Consider the following 20,030-nt stretch of genomic DNA (forward strand, 5'->3'; position numbering starts at 1 on the left):
CCCAAAACTATTTCCTGTTAACCCTCACAACTGGCTTTATCTAACACTGTTGTCCATCCTGATGAATGACTGGGCAGATCTTTGCTCTCACCGGTTACAAATGAAAATTACGACTAGGTCTCTCAAACCACAGCCACAGCTAATCCTCCTCTCAGGGCCGTGCTGGAGTTCTGGGTTTGCCTGACTAGCTTTCCTCTCATTTTGGACCTCAAGCTTCCCTTGAAGGCCGAGGTCCTTTGCCAGGGTCTCTTACCCGCTTTTCCTCCACAGCTGATTCAAACATCCCGCCCTCCCAGGCCATCCTTGTTGCATAGGGGCGGACCCTCTCTTCTCAAACCCTATTGGGTATAATCCGCTCCTCTCACCGCACAAGCGAGCCAGGGCCTTTCCCAGGCGCGAGAAGATTACGTCACAGTAGCGGTTCCGGGTCCTCCCGTAGCTTTAGGTTCTCTGCTGGCAGAGGGTAAGGAAGGAAGGCCTCTCCGTCTGAGACGCCCTTGCCATGACCATTTGTCAGTTTTTCCTTCAAGGCCGGTGCCGCTTTGGAGACCGGTGCTGGAACGAACACCCCCGCGCCGGGGGTGCGGGCGGAGGACGGCAGCAGCAGCAGCCTCCAGGTGACGTTCTCATCAAGCCTTCGCCGCTAGTTGATCTGGGCAGAGCTTGGCGTGAGTCCGGCTAGAGAGGTGCGAGCGGCCGCCGTGGGGCCCGCCGCCGGGCACAGCGCCACGGCGTACCAGTAGGGTGACGCGGACGTGCCTGCGTCGTCCCCTCGCCCGCCCCGCCCACCGACATTTTTATCCATTTATTAGTATCTCCGTAGACTTGTTGGGCAGGTGAAGGCAGGTGCTTGCTTCGTCGTGGGTGCTAATGCAAAACAATGAATTTTTAAGTCGGAATTATGTGTCAAAACTATCTTGTCTTTTGGTGGCAGTGGTTCGGAGAATTGGCGTAGTTCGAGGCAGACTCTTCCTTGCTTTACTGTACTCCTGGGTACTTTTTTTTTCCCGTTGACGCCTTGAGCATAACTTTCTCTAAACTTTTTTTTTTTTTATAGGGAGAGGCTAGCAACTGGGGTCATAGTCAGGACTCTCAATTTGGGGAAAGTCGTAAACTCCTTTGAAAAATCTAATAAAAACTACAGAGCCATAAGCTTCAGATAAATGCAAATGATGATAAAATTGGGGGTAAAATTGGGAGAATGGGATGCCCAATTAAGAACTCCGGGCTAGGAGTTCCTGCTGTGGCTCAGCGGGTTAAGAATCCGACTAGTATCGGTGAGGAAGCGGGTTGGATTTTTGACCCGGATCAGTGGGTTAGGGATCCCTCATTGATGCAGGTTGCGCCATAGGTGGCGAGATGTGGCTGGGATCTGGCGTTGCTGTCTTTGTGGAGTAGGCCCGCAGCTGCAGGTCTGATTCAGCCCCTAGCCTGGGAACTTCTATATGCCAAAGGTGAGACTGGGGGGGAAAAGAAAGAAAAAAAAAAAAAACTAAAAAGAAAAAAAAATTGTTTGTTTATGTCAGGAGTGCCCTTGTGGTGCAGCGGGTCAGAGATACGATATTGTTACTACTGTGGTGCAGGGTCAATCCCTGGCCCTGGAACTCCCACATGCCTCGCTCTGCAGTCAAAAAAAAAAACCAAAATAAACAAATAAACAAACAAAACCACAAAGCTATTCATTTTCAATTTATATAGTTAAGTGTAATATCAACAAATTACGTAATGGTCCAGTCAACAATATTGAGAAGACTAAATCCATAGAAAAATAATGATGTATTTCTAAATTCAGCTGAGATAAGTTTGTTTGTTCTTGACCATGCCTCAGCATGTGGAAGTTCTTGTGCCAGGGACTGAACCCGCTGCACCATAGGAAACTTTTTATAATTTAGAGTGGAAATGTAGTGCCTGTTAAATCTTTGCATAATGTCTGCACATAATAAGACAAAATATAATAGAGTTTTGAGATTTAAAAGAGGAGTTGCTAGTAAAATTTTTGATTTTGTTGTTTATTTCAGGTAGTAACAGACGTGGATGGAATACCACTAACCAGAGATACTCCAATGTTATCCAGCCATCCAGTTTCTCCAAATCCACACCATGGGGGGGCAGCAGAGATCAAGAAAAGCCATCTTTTGGTTCTTTTGATTCTGGAGCATCAACTAGCAGAAATAGGGGTTTTGGATTGTCTCAGAACCCATTTGCTTCATCTAGCTCTGATGGTGATGGGCAAAAAGATGAAAAGAAACTTCTGTAAGTGAAAGCCTCTAGAAAAATTATTGACCACTTGCTTTTTTTTTAGGGCTACACCGTCGACATAAGGGGAGGTTCCTAGGCCAGGGCAGGGGTCCAGTCAGAGCTACACTGCCAGCCTACGCCACAGCCACAGCAACAGCAACATCAGATCCAAGTTGCATCTGTGACCTACACCACAGTTCACAGCAATCCCAGATCCTTAACCCACTGAGCAAGGTCAGGGATCAAACCTGCAACCTCTCGGTTCCTAGTCGGATTCGTTTCCGCTATGCTGTTATGGGAACTCCTACCACTTGCTTATTTTTTTTCAAAAGTACCTACGATATTTTAAAAGAAGTAATTTTATTACTTTATTAAATTAGTAGGGGATCTTTAAGGCATTAGCCTGCTGTGACCCTCCTTTGCCTGGCAAAGCAATAAAGCTATTTTTTTCTCCACCCAAAAAATAAAATAGAAATAAATTACTAACAAATCAGAATAAGTGAAAGGAAGAAGAAGCGTCCTTGATCAGGTATAACCACTCTCTTGCATGTATGAGGCTAGACTTTATTTCACTTAAAAATGTCATTCTTCTGTATCAGAAAAACGTCTTCTTGAGGCTAATTATGCTTTTTCCACTTTTCTTCTTCTTCTTTTTTTTTTTTTTTTTTTGCTTTTTAGGCATATGGAAGTTCCCAGACTAGGGTCAAATCAGAGCCATAGCCACTGGCCTACACCACAGCCACAGCAATGTCGGATCCAAGCCGCATCTACCACCTACAGTGCAGCTCACGGCAATACCACATCCTTGACCACTGAGGAAGGCCAGGGATGAACCCATGTCCTCATGGATGCTAGTCAGTTCACTAACTGCTGATCCACGACCAGAACTCTCCACTTTTCTATTGATAACATTGTATTGTGAATATCTTTCTAAAGTAGTCCTGCTTAAGTATGGTGTAAGTTATTGGTTCGTTACAAAGTTTGAAGTGATTTAAAGCAGTTTGTGATCTGGGAGGTCACTAATAGCATCTAGTATTTTTCTAAAATTTTTACTTCAGTTACCCCATGGAAACTGATTTAATTTGATTTCCTTCATTATTGTGGAGTGTATTTCTTATCATTTATTGAGAACATTTATAGTAGAATTTATGACTGGTGCCAAGACAGTGCCTGGCTGTAACTTTTTCTTTAGCTCCCAGCTCCTAGAACAGAACTTAAATATATTCATTAGCCTTTTACATCCCATAACTAAATTAGAATTAGCTGTAAACATTTTGAGCCATGTACCATATCCAACTGATTGAAATAAATAATTAAAGTAAAAAAAAAGAAACCCTCTTTCCCATATTTGATGTTGTTGTAAAAATCCTAAATTTTATTATCATTTTATTTATTTAAATTATTTAGTTTTTGCTTTTTAGGGCCATACCTGTGACATATGGAGGTTCCCCGGCTAGGGGTCAAATCGGAGGTACAGCTGCTAGCCTACACCACAGCCACAGCAGTGCAGTATCTGAGTCATATCTGAGACCTGCACCACAGATCATGGCAACACCGGATGCTTAACTCACTGAGCGAGGCCAGGGATCAAACCAGCAACCTCATGGTTACTAATCAGCTTCATTTCCACTGCGCCACAACAGGAGTTCCATTATTATCATGTTATTATCAGTTATTATTTTATTAATTGCATCATTCTGGATGGGGGGAAATGTTTAATTTAGAGCTGACTCTGTCCATAACTTTGTCAACAAATTAACTGTATGGACATGAGTCTATTCCCTTTTTACAAAATGTGAGAATTAGATGAAATGATCTCTGAAGTCCTACCCACTTTAAATATTTTATGGTTCTTTATTACTTACTGGTTCTTTCTTTCCCAGTTAAGTGATCATTGATGTTTATGATAATGAACAAAGATTAAAGTTAGTATTGTATATTTTATTATATTTTAGTTCTTAATGATATGTATGCTATGATAGTACTCACTTAGTAAATATATTGGTTAATGGTTCAGTGTACTAGAAAGCCAAAATTATGAACTTCTTTGATGTAATATTTATGATCATGAAATGTAGCTCATATTTCTATAAGCTTCTGCTTGCTTTTTTTTTTTTTTTCCTCTTTTTTAGGGCTACACCTGCAGCATTTGGAAGTTCCTGGGCTAGGGTCAAATTGGAGCTACAGCTGCCAGCCAGTGCCACAGCCATTGGGCATTCAAGCCGTGCCTGCAATCTATACCATAGCTCATGCCAGATCCTTAACCCACTGAGTGAGGCCAGGTATCAAACCTGCATCATCATGGATCCCAGTCAGGTTTGTTAACTGCTGAACCACGAAGGGAATTCCCAATAAGCCTCTGCTTTAAAGAAAACTCTTCAGGAGTTCCATGGTGGCCTAGCAGTTAAGGATTTGGCATTGTTACTGCTCTGGCTCTGTTTGATTCCTGGCCTAAGAACTTCTTCGTGCTATGGGTGCAGCCAGAAATAAATAAGTGAAAAGAACACTCTTCAGAAAATATAATGGAAAAAAATCTAAAATTAGATATATATACTACAACTTAAAATTTCAGTCATTAAAAATGACTGATTTATTATGAATGATAAATTTTAACAAGCAGAAGAAAAAGATCTTTTGTCCTTTCCGTTTTTTTCAGGGAAGAAATTGTGAAAGATATGGAGGTTTGGGAATCATCAGGGCAGTGGATGTTTTCTGTATATTCACCAATGAAAAAGAAACTGAATATTTCAGGTAACTGTGAAATTTTGTTTTTAAAATGTTTTACAACTATTATTTTCTAAAACCAAGACCATGTCAAATAAAGAAATTAGCCATGAACTTAGCTACAGTTAGAAGAGTTTGGACATTGTTTAAAGTATCCGAGTATTCTAGCAGAACTTCATAACTCAGAGATTGAAGTTGGAAGATACAGTTCTTTCAAGATATATAGACTCCTTGAGAAAATAGTAAAGTCAGGACCCATCATATTTCCAACTCAGTAACCCCAAGAAGAGGCTCTGCTTTCTGGGTCCCTGTAGATAAAACTTCAGAACCTTTAGCTGCTTGCAGCAAAGGCTAGTGTTCTATCTGCCTAAGTTAAGACCTTTGCTGCCTGATTCTGTTCTCTTTCTTTCCTGTGTTTTTTTTTTCCCCCCAAAGATGGTTATCTTTCATAAAGCATGTTGAGACCCACCCTGGAGATAATGTTTGAAGGTAAGAAGCCTTAGCTGAACTGTAGAAATAGCATTTCTTTAGACTACTCCTTTCCTTCCCATTTTCTTTTATCTATAGTCTTTTGGGGTCTGAAAACTAGACCGCCACCATTTTCTAAGCCCACTCTGGGTGGTCCTGTGCCCTATTTAGTGATCAGCAGGTACTACAAGATGAGAGCCCTTTCAGTTCCTCAGAACTCTGGGATTTCTCTACCTCACCTCCTTCTACCTGCTCATTCTCTGTGGCCATTTGTGTCATATACTCCTTAGATTAAGTTTATTCACTTAATCTTTCAACAAATACTTACTGAATTTCTTTTGTGACAGGCCCTATCTAAGTGCTAGGGATATAGCAGTGGCTAAGTAGACAGGATCCCTCCCTTATGAAGTTTATATTCTTGAGGGATAGAGGCAATAAGTAATACAAATAAATAAGATATATTTTTTTCTTTTTTGGCTGCTACTGCGGCATACACAAGTTTCTGGGCCAGGAATCAAACCTGAGCCATAGCAGCCTTGGCTGCTACAGTGACAACACCAGATTCTTAACTTACTACACCGCAAGAGAACTCCAATAAGATAATTTTTAGAAAATAATTTGTCTCTAAAGAAAATAAGTATTAAACCTTTTTTAGTCAGTTCAGAATTGAACATAATGCCTAGTGCCCTAAAGCAATGGTTCTCAATGTGGAATGTGGATCCCTAAGCAGGGTTGCCAGATAAATATGGGACATTCAGTTAAATTTAAATTTCAGATAAAGAATAATATTTTTCGTTTTGTTTTTGTCCTTTTAGGGCCATACCTGTGGCAAATGGAAGTTCCCGGTCTAGGGGCTGAATCAGAGCTGCAGCTGCTGGCCTACACCACAGCCACAGCAATGCAGGATCCTTTACCCACTAACCAAGGCCAGGGATTGAACCTGCATCCTAATGAGTACTAGTCAGGTTCATTTCTGCTGAACCACAGCAGGAACTCCAGAATAATATTTTTGGTATATGAATATCCCATGTGGTATTTAGGACATACTTATACTAGAAAGGTATTTATTGTTTGTCAGAAATTCAGATTTAACTGGGCATCCATTATTATTTGCTAAATCTGGTAACTCTGTTCCTGAGATCATTATAGGGGCTGTAGAAGTTCAGAAATATTTTCTTAATTACACTAAGATATTAACTGCCATTTTCACTGCATTGACATTTACACTGTTGGTGCAAAAGCATTGATGAAGCAGAAGCAATAAACTGTACTGGCAGACTCTAGTAGTCAACAAAAAAAATGTAACACCATTTTCACTTAAGAATGTCCTTGATGAAGAGGTAAAAATTGTTAATTTTATTAAATATTAACCCTTAAGTGCACACCTTTTAAATATTTTCTGTGGCAAAATGGGAAGCACACATAAAGTGACACAAGAATCAATTTTTTGGTATTGTAAGATTACACATGCCAACATTTGGAGGCTCTGGATAACTCAGTAAACCAATATTTTGCAAATGACCATTGTATGATTTTACAAAATTATGCATGGTTCAAAAATCCATTCTAAGTTCAAGGTAAATGATTGGATTTAATATAAGAGCACAGAAGGTTCATTAGTATGATTTGAGTCCATGTTATAGCTAACCTTTAAGAAACTACCATCTGTCAAGTTTTGGTGTGTATCAAAGAAGAATATCCACAATTATCTGAAAAGACCGTTAAAGTCATCCTTTACTAGCTACACATCTACGTGAGAACAGGTTTCTTCATGTACTTGAACCTGGAAGGTATTACAACAGATTGAAGCAGATTGAACAGCAGAAACGTATATAATAACCCAGTAGTCTTCTATTAAGCCAAACATTTAAAAGATGAATCTAAAATGGCACCACATAAATCACTAAATTTTTATGTTTTGTTTTGGAAATTCTTTTTCATTTATGTTGATATGCAATTGGTTTCTTATTTTTAAGTGAATTAATATTTTCTACATTTTTCATTTTTTGTTTCAAATGTGGTAAATATTGATTTATGTAACCTATGTAAGTGAAAGCCTGGGAATCGTTAATTATTTTTAAGAATGTAAATGGGCCCTGAAATCAGAATGTTGGAGAATGGTTGTCCTTAGGTATCCATTATAGTGACTTGATTTCTCCTATGCAGCTAGAATGATACTTACTTTTGCACCACCCCTGACAGAAATGAGGAAGTAGTCACTGAAATGATTTTCTGTCTTCAGGGTTCAGATGAGTAACAGCTGAAAGGAGGAGAAAGTAACCAGAGGGACAGTATTTGTTTATATAGAGTGGTTATCTGTTCTTAGGAAGCAGTATTGTAGCCGGACCTTGAATGAAGAGACGATATCTCTTATGGGAAGATTTGGAGAACAGTGTTGCTGGCAATTCCATAGCTAGTGCAAAGGCCGTGGTAGACACAAGGTTGGCATGTTTGAGGACTAAGGAGGCCTGAATTGCTGGAGGAGAGTAAATGAGAGAAAGAGTAAAATGACATAGGGTCCAGGGAGGCAACCAGGGGTCGGATCAAGTTGGACCTAATTGCACTAGGAAGCCACAAAAAGCTTTGAGCAGGAGAGGTATATGATCTGAAAAACCTCTGTCAGACTGTTGTGTGAAAAGAAATGGTCAATTGGAAGCAGGGATAAGGGGGCAAAGAAGAAGCATGAAGATGAGATGAGAGTTAACTTAGCTGATGACTGAATTAGAGTTACTGTCAGTGGAGACAGAACTAATCCAATTTGTGTTCTGCTTTGGAGCTAGACCTGTCACAATGCTTATTAATTAGGTGTGAGGACACAAAGAAATGCAAGGTGATTCTAGGTTTTGTGGCATGAGCAGTTAATAAATAAAGATAGTAAAGACAAGTTGTTAGAAAGAATCCAGGGTTCTGACTTGAATGTTTGGTCATTTCTTTATTCTGAGGTATGGATTTTTGGAGTTAATGGTATCTGGGTTACAAGTAATTCTCTGTAGAAAATATCCTGAACCTCTTTTCCCCTTTCTTAAAAAGTTTTCCTTGGAGTTCCATTGTGGTTTAGGGGTAACGAACCTGACTAGTGTCCATGAGGACTCAGGTTCGATCCTTGACCTTGCTCTGTGGGTGAAGGATCTGGCATTGCTGTGAGCTGTGGTCGATGTCATGGACGAGGCTCGAATCTGGCTTTGTGGCGGCTGTGGTGTAGACCGGCAGCTGCATCTCCACTTCAACCCCTAGCCTGGGAACTTCCATATGCTGTGGGTGCAGCCCTAAATATATATGTTTATGCCCTAAATATATAAATATATATATATTTGTTTGTGTATATGTGTGTGTGTATGTGTGTATGTATATAAGTTGAACTTTTTTTTTTATTTCTTTTTAGGGCCGCACCCGTGGCATATGGAGATTCCCAGGGTACAGGTTGAATCGGAGCTGTAGCTGCTGGCCTACACCATAGCCACAGCAATGCAGGATCCAAGCTGCGTCTGCGACGTACACTACAGCTCACAGCAACGCTGGATCCTTAACCCACTGAGCGAGGCCAGGGATTGAACCTGTTACCTCATGGTTCTTAGTCAGATTTGTTTCCACTGTACCACAACGGGAACTCCTAAGTGCAACTTTTAAATTTCTTTTATTTACTGACTGCTTGAATTGTTTTGTGAATTGCCCATTCATTATCTTTCCTCATATTATTTTTCTTACTGATTTGTAAGAGCTATATGTTGACATTAGCTTTTCTTTTGTCATATATGTTGCAGTTATGGTATCTCCCAATTAACCTTTTTTTCCCTTTCTATGCCCCAATCTGTGGCATGTGGAAGTTCCCAGGCTAGAAGTCAAATTGAAGCTGCAGCCGCCAGCCTATTCCACAGCCCCAGCAATGCCAGATCTGAGTCACGTCTGTGACTACACACACCACAGCTTACTGTACCACCAGATCCTTGACCCACTAAGCGAGGCCAGGGATTGAATCTATGTCCTCACAGACACTATGTTGGGTTCTTAATCTGCTGAACCACTATGGGAACTTCCTAGTTAACCTTTCAGTTTTGTTTATTGTAGTTTCTGACGTGCAGAATACATTTTTTAGAAGTTTGAATTAATATGCAGTCAACGCTTTCTTTTTCTTTTCTTTATTATTCCTTCCACTCCATTTATCTTTAGAAAATTGTCCACTGTCAAAGATCAAATAACCAACTATATTTTTTTCTAATTTTATGCTTTATTAAGTAGAGTGCAGGCTTTGATTTTTTTCCTTGTGATTATGAAATTTTTCTAGTGATTAGCATTAGCGTATTTTCCTGTCTAGCATCTCTCATTTTACTATACATCAAAAGTATTGGTATTTAAAGATTCCACTTGATTCCTCACTTCAGGTTTTACAGACATTTCACCAGAGGAGTTGAGACTTGAATACCATAACTTCTTAACCAGCAATAACTTACAGAGTTATGTAAGTTTGTTTCCTATTCATCTATTTAACAGATTAGCTATCTTCTCTGTAGTGGCTTGCTTGTGTATCGTCAAAGTGGATGAAGTTTATAATTTTTTTCAGAACAAGGCTATTTTTATTTTATAAGTTATTTTTTCTTTGCAATTGGTTGGCTATCTGAAATGGTGATAATATGCTTTGGCTGTAGCAACTAGGACTATCATTCTTTTTATTACCAGTTATCTAGCAATCAGTCCCAGAAATCAAACCCTTTCATCATTTGACAAACATTTGTGGAACATCTCTTCGGTACAGACACCAGGATGCAGTGTGTTATACAGATTAACATCCTCACATATTAAATATCCAAAAATTGAAAAGCTGGGCTTAAGTAACTTTGGTGCCTAAAGGAAATAACACAAACTCCGTATTTTTTCATCGTCTACAGTCAAATATCATGTATTTCATCTACTACACGTGTTCGTCTCCCAAGTATAACTAAATCTGTGCTGCCAGGTACTTATAATCTAAACAAGGTGATACAGGGAGTTGGGGAACAGGGAGAGGGGACTACAGCTGGAATATCTTTGGCAAGTAGGATTAGATCAGTGCAAATTTTACAAGTTATGGGGTATAAAAATGTTTTATAAACTTGCTGTGACTTTGGAAATGAAGACATGAAGTTATTGTTGAAAAGATCACCTTAAACACTCAATATTGACTCATTATTTTTCTTCTCTCTTCAGCTAAATTCCGTACAACATTTAATAAATCAGTGGAGGAGCAGGGTAAATGAACTCAAAAATCTAAATACGTCAACTAAAATAGCTTTGGTGAGTACTGGAGAATTTTCTGCAGAGATTTGTCTTATCTGTTGCTTTTTTTTTTTTTTTGCAGAATGTTACTTTGGATTTGGAAAGCAAAGATAAAATTCTCTGTAAAGAATTATGATACACATTTTTTTTGTCATTTTTTTTTCCCCTCAGGCCATACCCCCGGCATATGAAAGTTCCCAGGCTAGGGGTCAAATCGGAGTTGTAGCTGCTGGCGTACACCACACTACAGCAATGCAGGATCCGAGCTGCGTCTGCACCCTACACTACAGCTCACGGCAATGCTGGATCCTTAACCCACTGAGCAAGGCCAGGGATGGAACCCGCAACCTCATGGTTACTAGTCAGGTTCCTTAACCACTGAGTCCATGACAGGAACTCCTACATTATCACTTGAAGTCAAGGTCCTTGAATTGCATTCTCTCTTTTCATTAGGAAATCACAGATAATTATGCTTATCTAAAACTATTTTTAGGATAAGGTTTTTAATTTTGGTGGTACTAGTTTTGAAAATTGGAAACTATTATATAAATTTAAGTGTTCTAGGTTATCAGCATTAAAAGAAATTGCTTTTGGAGTTCCCATCATGGCTCAGCAGTTAAAAACCTGACTAGGATCCATGAGGACCCATGTTCCATCCTGGCCTCGCTCGATAGGTAAGGATCTGGCATCACCGTGAGCAGTCACAGATGTGGCTCAGATCCAGCATTGCTGTGGCTGTGGTGTAGGCCAGCGGCTCCAGCTCCGATTCAACCCGTAGCCTGGAAATTTTCATTTGCCACAGGCGTAGCCCTAGAAAGACAAAAAAAAAAAAAAAGGAAATTGTTTTGAATTGATATGAATGAATGATATGAATGCATATTTAGAATACTGTATACTTTTGTGACTAAAGGACATTTACGTATATGTTCCTTATCTTATGCAGAAATGCCTTTAGGAGATATATACTCATGTGCCTCCAAAGATAACATGATCCTGCTATAGCATATTCATTATCTTTGTCAATAAAGTTTATTTTTTTACCCCCATATAACGTTTTTAGGGGGAGCTCTTTTTCAGCCACATCCATGGCATTTGGAAGTTCCTAGGCCAGGGATCGAATCTGAGCTGGAGCTGTACCTATGCCACAGCTGCAGCAACACCAGATCCTTAACCCACTGCATTGGGGCTGGGGATCAAACCTGTGCCTCTACAGAGACAAGCTGGATTATTAACCCACTGTGCCACAGTGGGAACTCCAGGAATACTATTTTTATTTGTTTTGGGGGTTTTTTTTGCAGTGTTTTGTTGTTGCTTTTTAGGGCCGCACCTGCAGTGTATGGAGGTTCTCAGGCTAGGGGTCTATTCGGAGCTACAGCTGCCAGCCTACACCACAGCCACAACAACGCCAGATCTGAGCCACGTCTGCGACCTACACAAAGCTCACGGCAACGCCAGATCCTTAACCCACTGAGCAAGGCCAGGGATCAAACCCGCAACCTCATGGTTCCTAGCCGGATTCCTTAACCACTGAGCCTTGACGGGAACTCCCAGAAACATTATTTTTAAATAAGATATTGACATTCAGAATTTAATATTTCCAGTTCCCTGGTGGTTTTTCTTTCTATGTGTGCATGTTGTTTGTTTTTTTTTTTTTTCTTTTGGCCGCCCCTTAGCACGTGGAGTTCCCAGGCCAGGGATCAGATCCAAGCCATAGTTACAACCTATGCCACATCTGTGGCAACGCCGGATCCTTTAACACTGTGCTGGACCGGGAATCAAACCTGTATCCCAGTGTTCCAGGGACACCACCAATCCCATTGCACCACAGTAGGAACTCATCTTTCTACTTTCTGAAAAAGGCTATGAGAGTAGTAGCTTCCTAAACTTATTGAATGACTGCTTGAAAGTCCTAACACCCAACTCCTTTCTTAAATACGTGCTTCTAAATAACTAGCTTCTTGTGCAAGCTCATTTCTTTCATCTTTCAGTTGCTGTAATGCTGTTTGAATTCTATAGGACATCTTGAAAGTATTTGTCTCTAGATGAGAATTGACCCGTCATCACCATTGCTGAGCTGGTGTAGAGGATAACTGGAGCCAAAGAACTTCAGAACTTCCTTCAGGGTTGGAAGTTCCATGTTCTTTGCCAGCTTTCTAGGTGCCCTTCCATAGGTGAGGATCTTGGATGGCCTACCTACAACTGGTTTAGCATGTATCAGTTCTTCATGCTGATTGGTTTATTCTTTATTCTTTTAATCCATTATATGGATATAATGTAATTTGGTTATCCACATACCTGTTCATGAATACTAGACTGAGGGAGAGAAGATAGACTCCTCCACCCCCCAAAAAAGTACTTATTATATGATTCCATTTATGTGGAAAGATAAACTTCATCCGTAGTGATAGAAAGTAGACGAATAGTTCCCCTGCAGGCAGCGGTTGGAGAAGGTTGACTAGAAAGGGATAAAAGGGAACTTTTATGGATGATAGAAATATTCTAAATCATGATTATAGTGGTAGTTAAAAGTTTTTCAAAACTCACTGAAATATAGATTTAAAAATTTTTTATTATAGTTGATTTACAGTGTTCTGTCAATTTCTGCTATACAGCAAAGTGACCCAGTCATAAATATATATATACACACATATATATATATGTATACACATTCTTTTTCTCACACCATACACAAAAGTAAACTCGAGATGGCTTAAAGACTTAAACATAAGACGAGACACCATAAAACTCCTAGAAGAGAACATAGGCAAAACATTCTTTGACATCAACTGTACAAATGTTTTCTTAGGTCAGTCTCCCAAGGCAACAGAAATAAAAACAAAAATAAACCAATGGGACCTAATCAAACTTACAAAGGAAACTATAAAAAAAAAAAAAAAGACAACCTACGGAATGGGAGAAAATAATTTCAAATGATGAAACTGAAAGGGCTTAATCTCTAAAATATACAAACAACTTACACAACTCAACAGCAAAAAAGCCAACAACCCAACTGAAAAATGGGCAAAGGACCTGAATAGACATTTCACCAAAGAAGACATACAGATGGCCAACAAGCACATGAAAAAATGCTCAGCATCACTGATTATTAGAGAAATGCAAATCAAAACTACAATGAGCTACCACCTCACACCAGTCAGAATGGCCATGTTTAACAAGTCAACAAATAACAAATGCTGGAGAGTGGAGAAAAGGGTGCCCTCCTGCACTGTTGGTGGGAATGTAAATTGGTACAACCACTATGGAAAACAGCATGGGGGTGCCTCAGAAAACTAAACATAGAACTACCATATGACCCAGCAATCCCACGCTTGCGCATATATGTGGACAAAACTTTCCCTGAAAAAGGCACATGCACCCGTATGTTCATTGCAGCACTATTCACAATAGCCAAGACATGGAAATAACCTAAATGTCCAACAACAGATGAATGGATTAAGAAGATGTAGTATATATACACAATGGAATACTACTCAGCCATAAAAAATAACAAAATAATACCATTTGCAAGAACATGGATGGAACTAGAGACTCATATTAAGTGAAGTGAGAAAGAGAAAGACAAATACCATATGATATTACTTATATCTGGAATCTAATATATGGCACAAATGACCCTATCTACAGTAAAGAAACAAACTCATGGACATAGAGAACAGACTTGTGGTTGCCAAGGGGGAAGGAGTGGGATGGACTGGAGGTTTGGGGTTAGTAGATGCAAACTATTGCATTTGGAGTGGATAAGCAGTGAGATCCTGCTGTATAGCACAGAAAACTATATCTAGTCACTTGTGATGGAACATGATGGAGGATAATGTGAGAAAAAGAATGTGTATATATATGGTTGGGTCACTTTGTCACTTTGTTGTACAACAGAAATTAACAGATCATTGTAAATCAACTATTTAAAAAACAAATAAAAAAAGGCTGGGTCTAAGTTCTTCTTCGTATGTTTGGTAGGATTTGCCTGTGAAGCCATCTGGTCCTGGACTTTTCTTTATAGGGAGTATTTTTATTGCATATTCAATTTCATTTCTAGTGATCAGTCTATTCAACTGATCTTTTTTTCTTGATTCAGTTTTGGTGGGCTCTATGTCTCTAGAAAGTTGTGCATTTCTTCTAGGTTGTCAAATTTATTGGCACATAATTGTTCATAGTATTCTCTTACGGTTTTTTGTATTTCTGCAGTATCTGTTAAGATTTATCCTTTTTCATATTTTGTTTATTTGAGTTCTTTCCCTCCTCTTTTTGGTGAGTCTGGCCAGAGTTTTATCACTTCTGTTTACCCTTTCAAAGAACCAGTGCTTGGTTTTATTGATTTTTTTCTATTGTATTGTATTGTAAAAATCTCTATTTTATTGATTTCCTCACTGTTCTTTATGATTTCCTTCCTTCTGCTGACTTGCGGTTTTGTTTGTTCTTCTTTTTCTAATTCTTTTAGGTGGTATGTTAAGTTGTTGATTTGAGATTTTTCTTCTTTTCTGAGGAAGTCCTGTATTGCTATGAATTTCCCTCTAAGCACTGCTTTTTTTGCATCCCATAGGTTTTGAATGGTTGTGTTTTAGATTTTTTTTTAATGGATGCATTTTATTATATGTTAAGTACCTCAATAAAGTGATTTTTTTTTTTAAATGCCAATAGCAGAGTTCCTGTTGTGGCTCGGCAGATAAGAATCTGACTGGTATCCATGATGATGTGGGTTTATCCCTGGCTTCACTCAGTGGGTTGAAGGATCTGGCATTGCTGTGAGCTGTGGTGTAGATCACAGATACAGCTCAGATCTGGTGTTGCTATGGCTGTGGCATAGCTCTGATTCATCCCCTAGCCTGGGAACTTTCATATGCCACAGGTGTGGCCCTAAAAAGACAAAAAAAAAAAAGCCAATAGGACTTCCAAATGAGAGGAATATCTGCTTAGGTTGATTAGGAAAGGCCTGTTACAGGTGAGGATTAAGTGAAAATTTCCTTTAAAGGGAGATTAAGGAGTTCCCGTCGTGGCGCAGTGCTTAACGAATCCGACTAGGAACCATGAGGTTGCGGGTTTGGTCCCTGCCCTTGCTCAGTGGGTTAACGATCCGGCGTTGCCATGAGCTGTGGTGTAGGTTGCAGACGCGGTTCGGATCCTGCATTGCTGTGGCTCTGGCGTAGGCCGGTAGCTACAGCTCCGATTTGACTCCTAGCCTGGGAACCTCCATATGCCGCGGGAGCGGCCCAAGAAATAGCAACAACAACAACCAAAAAAAAAAAAAAAAAAAAGGGAGATTAAGATTTCAGTAAGCAAAGATGAAAGACATTTCTAGAGAAAAAAAAGCAAGAGCATAAAATATTTTCAGGGACTAGAAAATAGATTTTAGCAGAAAGTTTTTTGTTGTTGTTGTTGTTTTTTCTGTTTGCCTTTTCTAGGGCCGCTCCCGCAGCATATGGAGGTTCCCAGGCTAGGGGTCTAATCAGAGCTGTAGCCACCGGCCTATACCAGGTTCCCTGTTGGATTCGTTAACCACTGAGCCACGATGGAAACTCCCAGCAGAAAGTTTTTAATAATATAACTTCTTTTTTTTTTTTTTTTTCTTTTCAGGGCCGCACCTGCAGCATGTGGTGGGTCCTGGGCAAGGGGCTGAATTGAAGCTGCAGCTGCTGGTCTACGCCACAGCCACAGCAACAGAGGGATCTGAGTCATGTCTGCAACCTACACAGCTCACAGCAATGCCGGATCCTTAACCCACTGAGTGGGGCCAGAGGTGGAACTCGCATCCTCATGGATACTAGTCAGGTTTGTTACCACTGAGCCACAATGGGAACTCCTTAATAATGTAAGTGTGAATTAACTTTAGGGAAGCATTTGAGTAAGTAGACTGGGTAGCCTCTAAGGTCCATTCCCTCGTATTTACTTTTCTTGATAAGTGCAGATCAACCCATAGACACTAAAGTCTATCATTGAAAAGTATTTTTCTGGAGTTCCCATCATGGCTCAGTGGTTAACGAATCCAACTAGGAACCATGAGGTTGCGGGCTCGATCCCTGGCCTTGCTCAGTGGGTTAAGGATCCGGTGTTGTTGCCGTGAGCTGTGGTGTAGGTCGCAGATGCGGCTCGGATCCCACGTTGCAGTGGTTGTGGTGTAGGCTGGCGGCTACAGCTCCCATTCAACCCCTAGCCTGGGAACCTCCATATGCCATGGGAGCAGCCAAAAAAAAAATGGCAAAAAGACAAAAAATATATTTTTTTTTTCCTGGGAGCTCCCTTGTGGTTCAGTGGGTTAAGGACCCAATGTTGTCTCTGTGAGGATGCGGTTTCAATGCCTGACCTCACTCAGTGGGTTAAGTTGCTGCCAGCTATAGTGTAGGTCACAGATGTGGCTCAGATCTGGTGTTGCTGTGGCCATGGCATAGGCCTGTAGCTGCAGCTACAATTCAACCCCTAGCCTGGGAATTTCCAGGACATAAGTGTAGCTGTTTAAAAAAAAAAAAAAAAAAGAATAATTATTTTTTTGGAGTTCTCTTGTGGTATAGCAAATTAAGGATCTAGTGTTGTTGCTGCAGTTACCTGGGTCACTGATATGGCGTGGATTCCATCCCTGACCCAGGAACTACCATATGCCACAGGTGCAGCCAAAAAGTTAAATAAAATAAAAGGTATCTTTCTGTTTTAATATGTATTCATCAAAGAAATTCAGAAAATGTTTTAAAAGCATAAATAAAAACCATCCATAATTTATCAGCTAGATAATCACTCTGAGTTCATTGAAGCTGGTCCATATTTAATCTGAGTATTCATTTGTGGGCATTTTTCTATGTTAAGCATTTACCATCACATTTTTAAGTGCACATTGTAAAAATTTAATTTGGCTATATAAAGTGTATATTCTTTCTTTTTTAATAGCTCTCTGATGTAAAAGATGGAGTAAAGCAAGTAGCACCTGCATTTGGATTTGGCAATAGTCAGGCAGTAACATTTGGGTCACCAGGTAAGTGATGGAGTAATGCAGGACTTCACTGATTTCTAAAAATAGGATTTTATAGGTTTCAAATCATAAAGCCTGAAGGTTGATTAAGTGCCATTTCAAGTCACTCTTGTAAATTCTACCACCTTCTATAAGAGAGCTTCAAAGAATTTGACTCATCAAGCATTTGTGAAATGGGGGCCGGAATGGGCATGTTCTCTGAAAGACCCTCTAGCTTAGAAGTATATTTTAGGAATGGTTTTTCAAGAGTTTTATAGGAATACGTTACTATGATAGTAGCACCTTTGAGGACTTTCTTGTCCCTGTACGTAACAGCAGAATTTTGACCTCAAGTGACAGACCCAGTGACATGAGGGACAAGCTGAAATGAAGAGTCACTCCCTCATCCCTGAGTTTTCTCAAGAGCAGTCTCTGTGAGTAAAGGTAAATTACAGTACAGATGAGATTAGTGTAGCAGAAAGACGGACCACAGGGTTTCGTGGGTTTGTCCTGGCTTCTCATTTTCATGTTTTTCTTCTTCCTTCCAGGAAGTTTCTCATCATTTAAACATGGCGGAAATAAGAAAAAAAAAAGGAGGCATGGGATAGACATATAGCTACCTTTTCTAATCTTTTTTTTTTCTGGTTTTTTTTTTTTTTTTGTAGGTTTTCCAGTGAATAGCAACAGCAGTTGTAGTGCTCAGAATTTTAGTTTTAAACCAAGGTCTTCGTTTGCTGCTGCCCCCTCTGGAAGTCCTTCTGTGTTTGGGAGTACTCCGGCATTTGGAGCCACACCCTCTGCCAGTTCTGCCATCAGCGCTTCTGCCCCAACTTTTGGACTTGGGAAGCCCGAAATCACATCTGCTGCTTCATTTTCGTTTAAAACCCCTGCAGCTTCTGGTTTTGGATCATCTGGATTTTCAGGATTTCCAGCTCCAATGGCAGCAGACCCTGTTGCCCCAGCCTTTGGAAGTGGCAGTTCTGTGGCTGGTTTTGGTAGTCCTGGGTCACATTCTCATGCTGCTTTTTCCAAGTCATCCAATGACACCTTTGGAAATAGCAGCCTATCCACCTCTCTCCCAGTCTCACATGGCACAACAGATAATGTATTATTCACACCCAAGGATCAACTAACAGTGGAAGAACTAGAACAATTTCAATCTAAGAAATTCACTTTGGGAAAAATTCCCTTAAAGCCACCACCTGTGGAACTCCTAAATATTTAAAAGGGCAATTTTAAATATAGAAAAGAACAGTTTTTAAAATTGTTTTGAGTGGTTCATATGAAAGAGCAAATATATATACACATTTAAATTTATAAGAAATATAAACTTTTAATAACATTAGTTTTTAAATTTAACATTTTTCCCTTGAACCTAACTATTTAAATGGAACATAAAAAATACTGAAGAACAGATTTTTTTAACTATTATTATGAATGAAACTGAAAAAATGATCAATGCACACTGAATAAAGTACTTTTCTTATTCTACATCACTTTACTGTCTTATTTAAAATTTTGGCTTTAAACTTTTTTAAAGAAATGAGACAGTTTTTAGAACCAGTAGGGAAAAATGCTTGAATGTTTAACCTACTTACCAAATAAATATCAGAAGCCTGACTTTCATGTTCAAGAAGATTCTCTTAACGAAATAGCAATTTTTAAAGGGCAGAAACTTATTTTCAGGACCTAAGGGGCGTTTTCCCCTCACAGTTTTTTTTTAATGGTCCACTCCCATAGTGTGCGGAAGTTCCCAGACCAGGAAATGAACCCGAGTCACAGCAGTGACCCAAGTGCCACAGTGACAATGCAGGATCCCTAACCTGCTGCACCCAAGGGAACTCCACCTCTCAGAATTGTTCCCACTCAATATTGACTGTCTCATGGACCATCTGAGTTTTCTTTGGCAATTTTAGGCTAATTTTATCTTGGCCTAATTTTTCTGTAATACTGTTTTTTCCTCACATTCTTCCATCAGGTGGCTGGATTCTAAGAGGAATGGAAATTATGATCTCATGTGAATAAATAGTATATGTAGAGGAGTCGAATTCACCAGCTGTTTCTATTAGAATTTTCAGACACGTTTGTGTCTGTCTGTGTCCTCAGATGAGGGCAATATATTGTATATCTTATATGTAGTTGATCCAAGTAGCCAAAGACCTGTCATGAGCTGAAGCATATATGTCAGAATTCAGTGTTTCTTTCTCAAGCCTCAAAAATGACACAGCTGGCACTTTGAGAATAGTTACCTAAACTAGATCTGATATTGAACTGATTTTTTTTAGGTGTAAATAAAATAAAAACTTATAAAAGATGCACTCCACATGACTTTAGTATATATGCAAAGGATTCAATCCTCAGAGGATCCAGATTTTCCGTTACAACTTTTGAAGAA

General features: G+C 39.6%; 1 protein-coding gene across 4 annotated transcripts; it reads left to right on the forward strand.

Annotated features, from left to right (window-relative positions):
• Positions 1-398: 398 nt before the first annotated feature.
• Positions 399-19,947, forward strand: NUP42 (nucleoporin 42). Of its 4 annotated transcripts, none has more exons than XM_047753613.1 (7): positions 399-617; positions 2,019-2,253; positions 4,895-4,989; positions 9,810-9,886; positions 10,612-10,698; positions 17,575-17,659; positions 18,301-19,947. In XM_047753613.1, the coding sequence occupies exons 1-7, from the start codon at positions 503-505 to the stop codon at positions 18,858-18,860; spliced, it is 1,254 nt and encodes a 417-aa protein (XP_047609569.1). In that variant the 5' UTR covers positions 399-502; the 3' UTR covers positions 18,861-19,947. The 4 variants fall into 4 exon arrangements, with proteins under 4 accessions (XP_047609569.1, XP_047609572.1, XP_047609571.1 ...); XM_047753616.1 differs by having other exon boundaries at positions 424-463; XM_047753615.1 differs by lacking the exon at positions 399-617 and adding an exon at positions 639-686.
• The last annotated feature ends 83 nt before the right edge of the window (positions 19,948-20,030 follow it).

This window comes from Phacochoerus africanus, chromosome 11 (genome assembly GCF_016906955.1).
Source record: "Phacochoerus africanus isolate WHEZ1 chromosome 11, ROS_Pafr_v1, whole genome shotgun sequence".
NCBI lineage: Eukaryota > Metazoa > Chordata > Mammalia > Artiodactyla > Suidae > Phacochoerus > Phacochoerus africanus.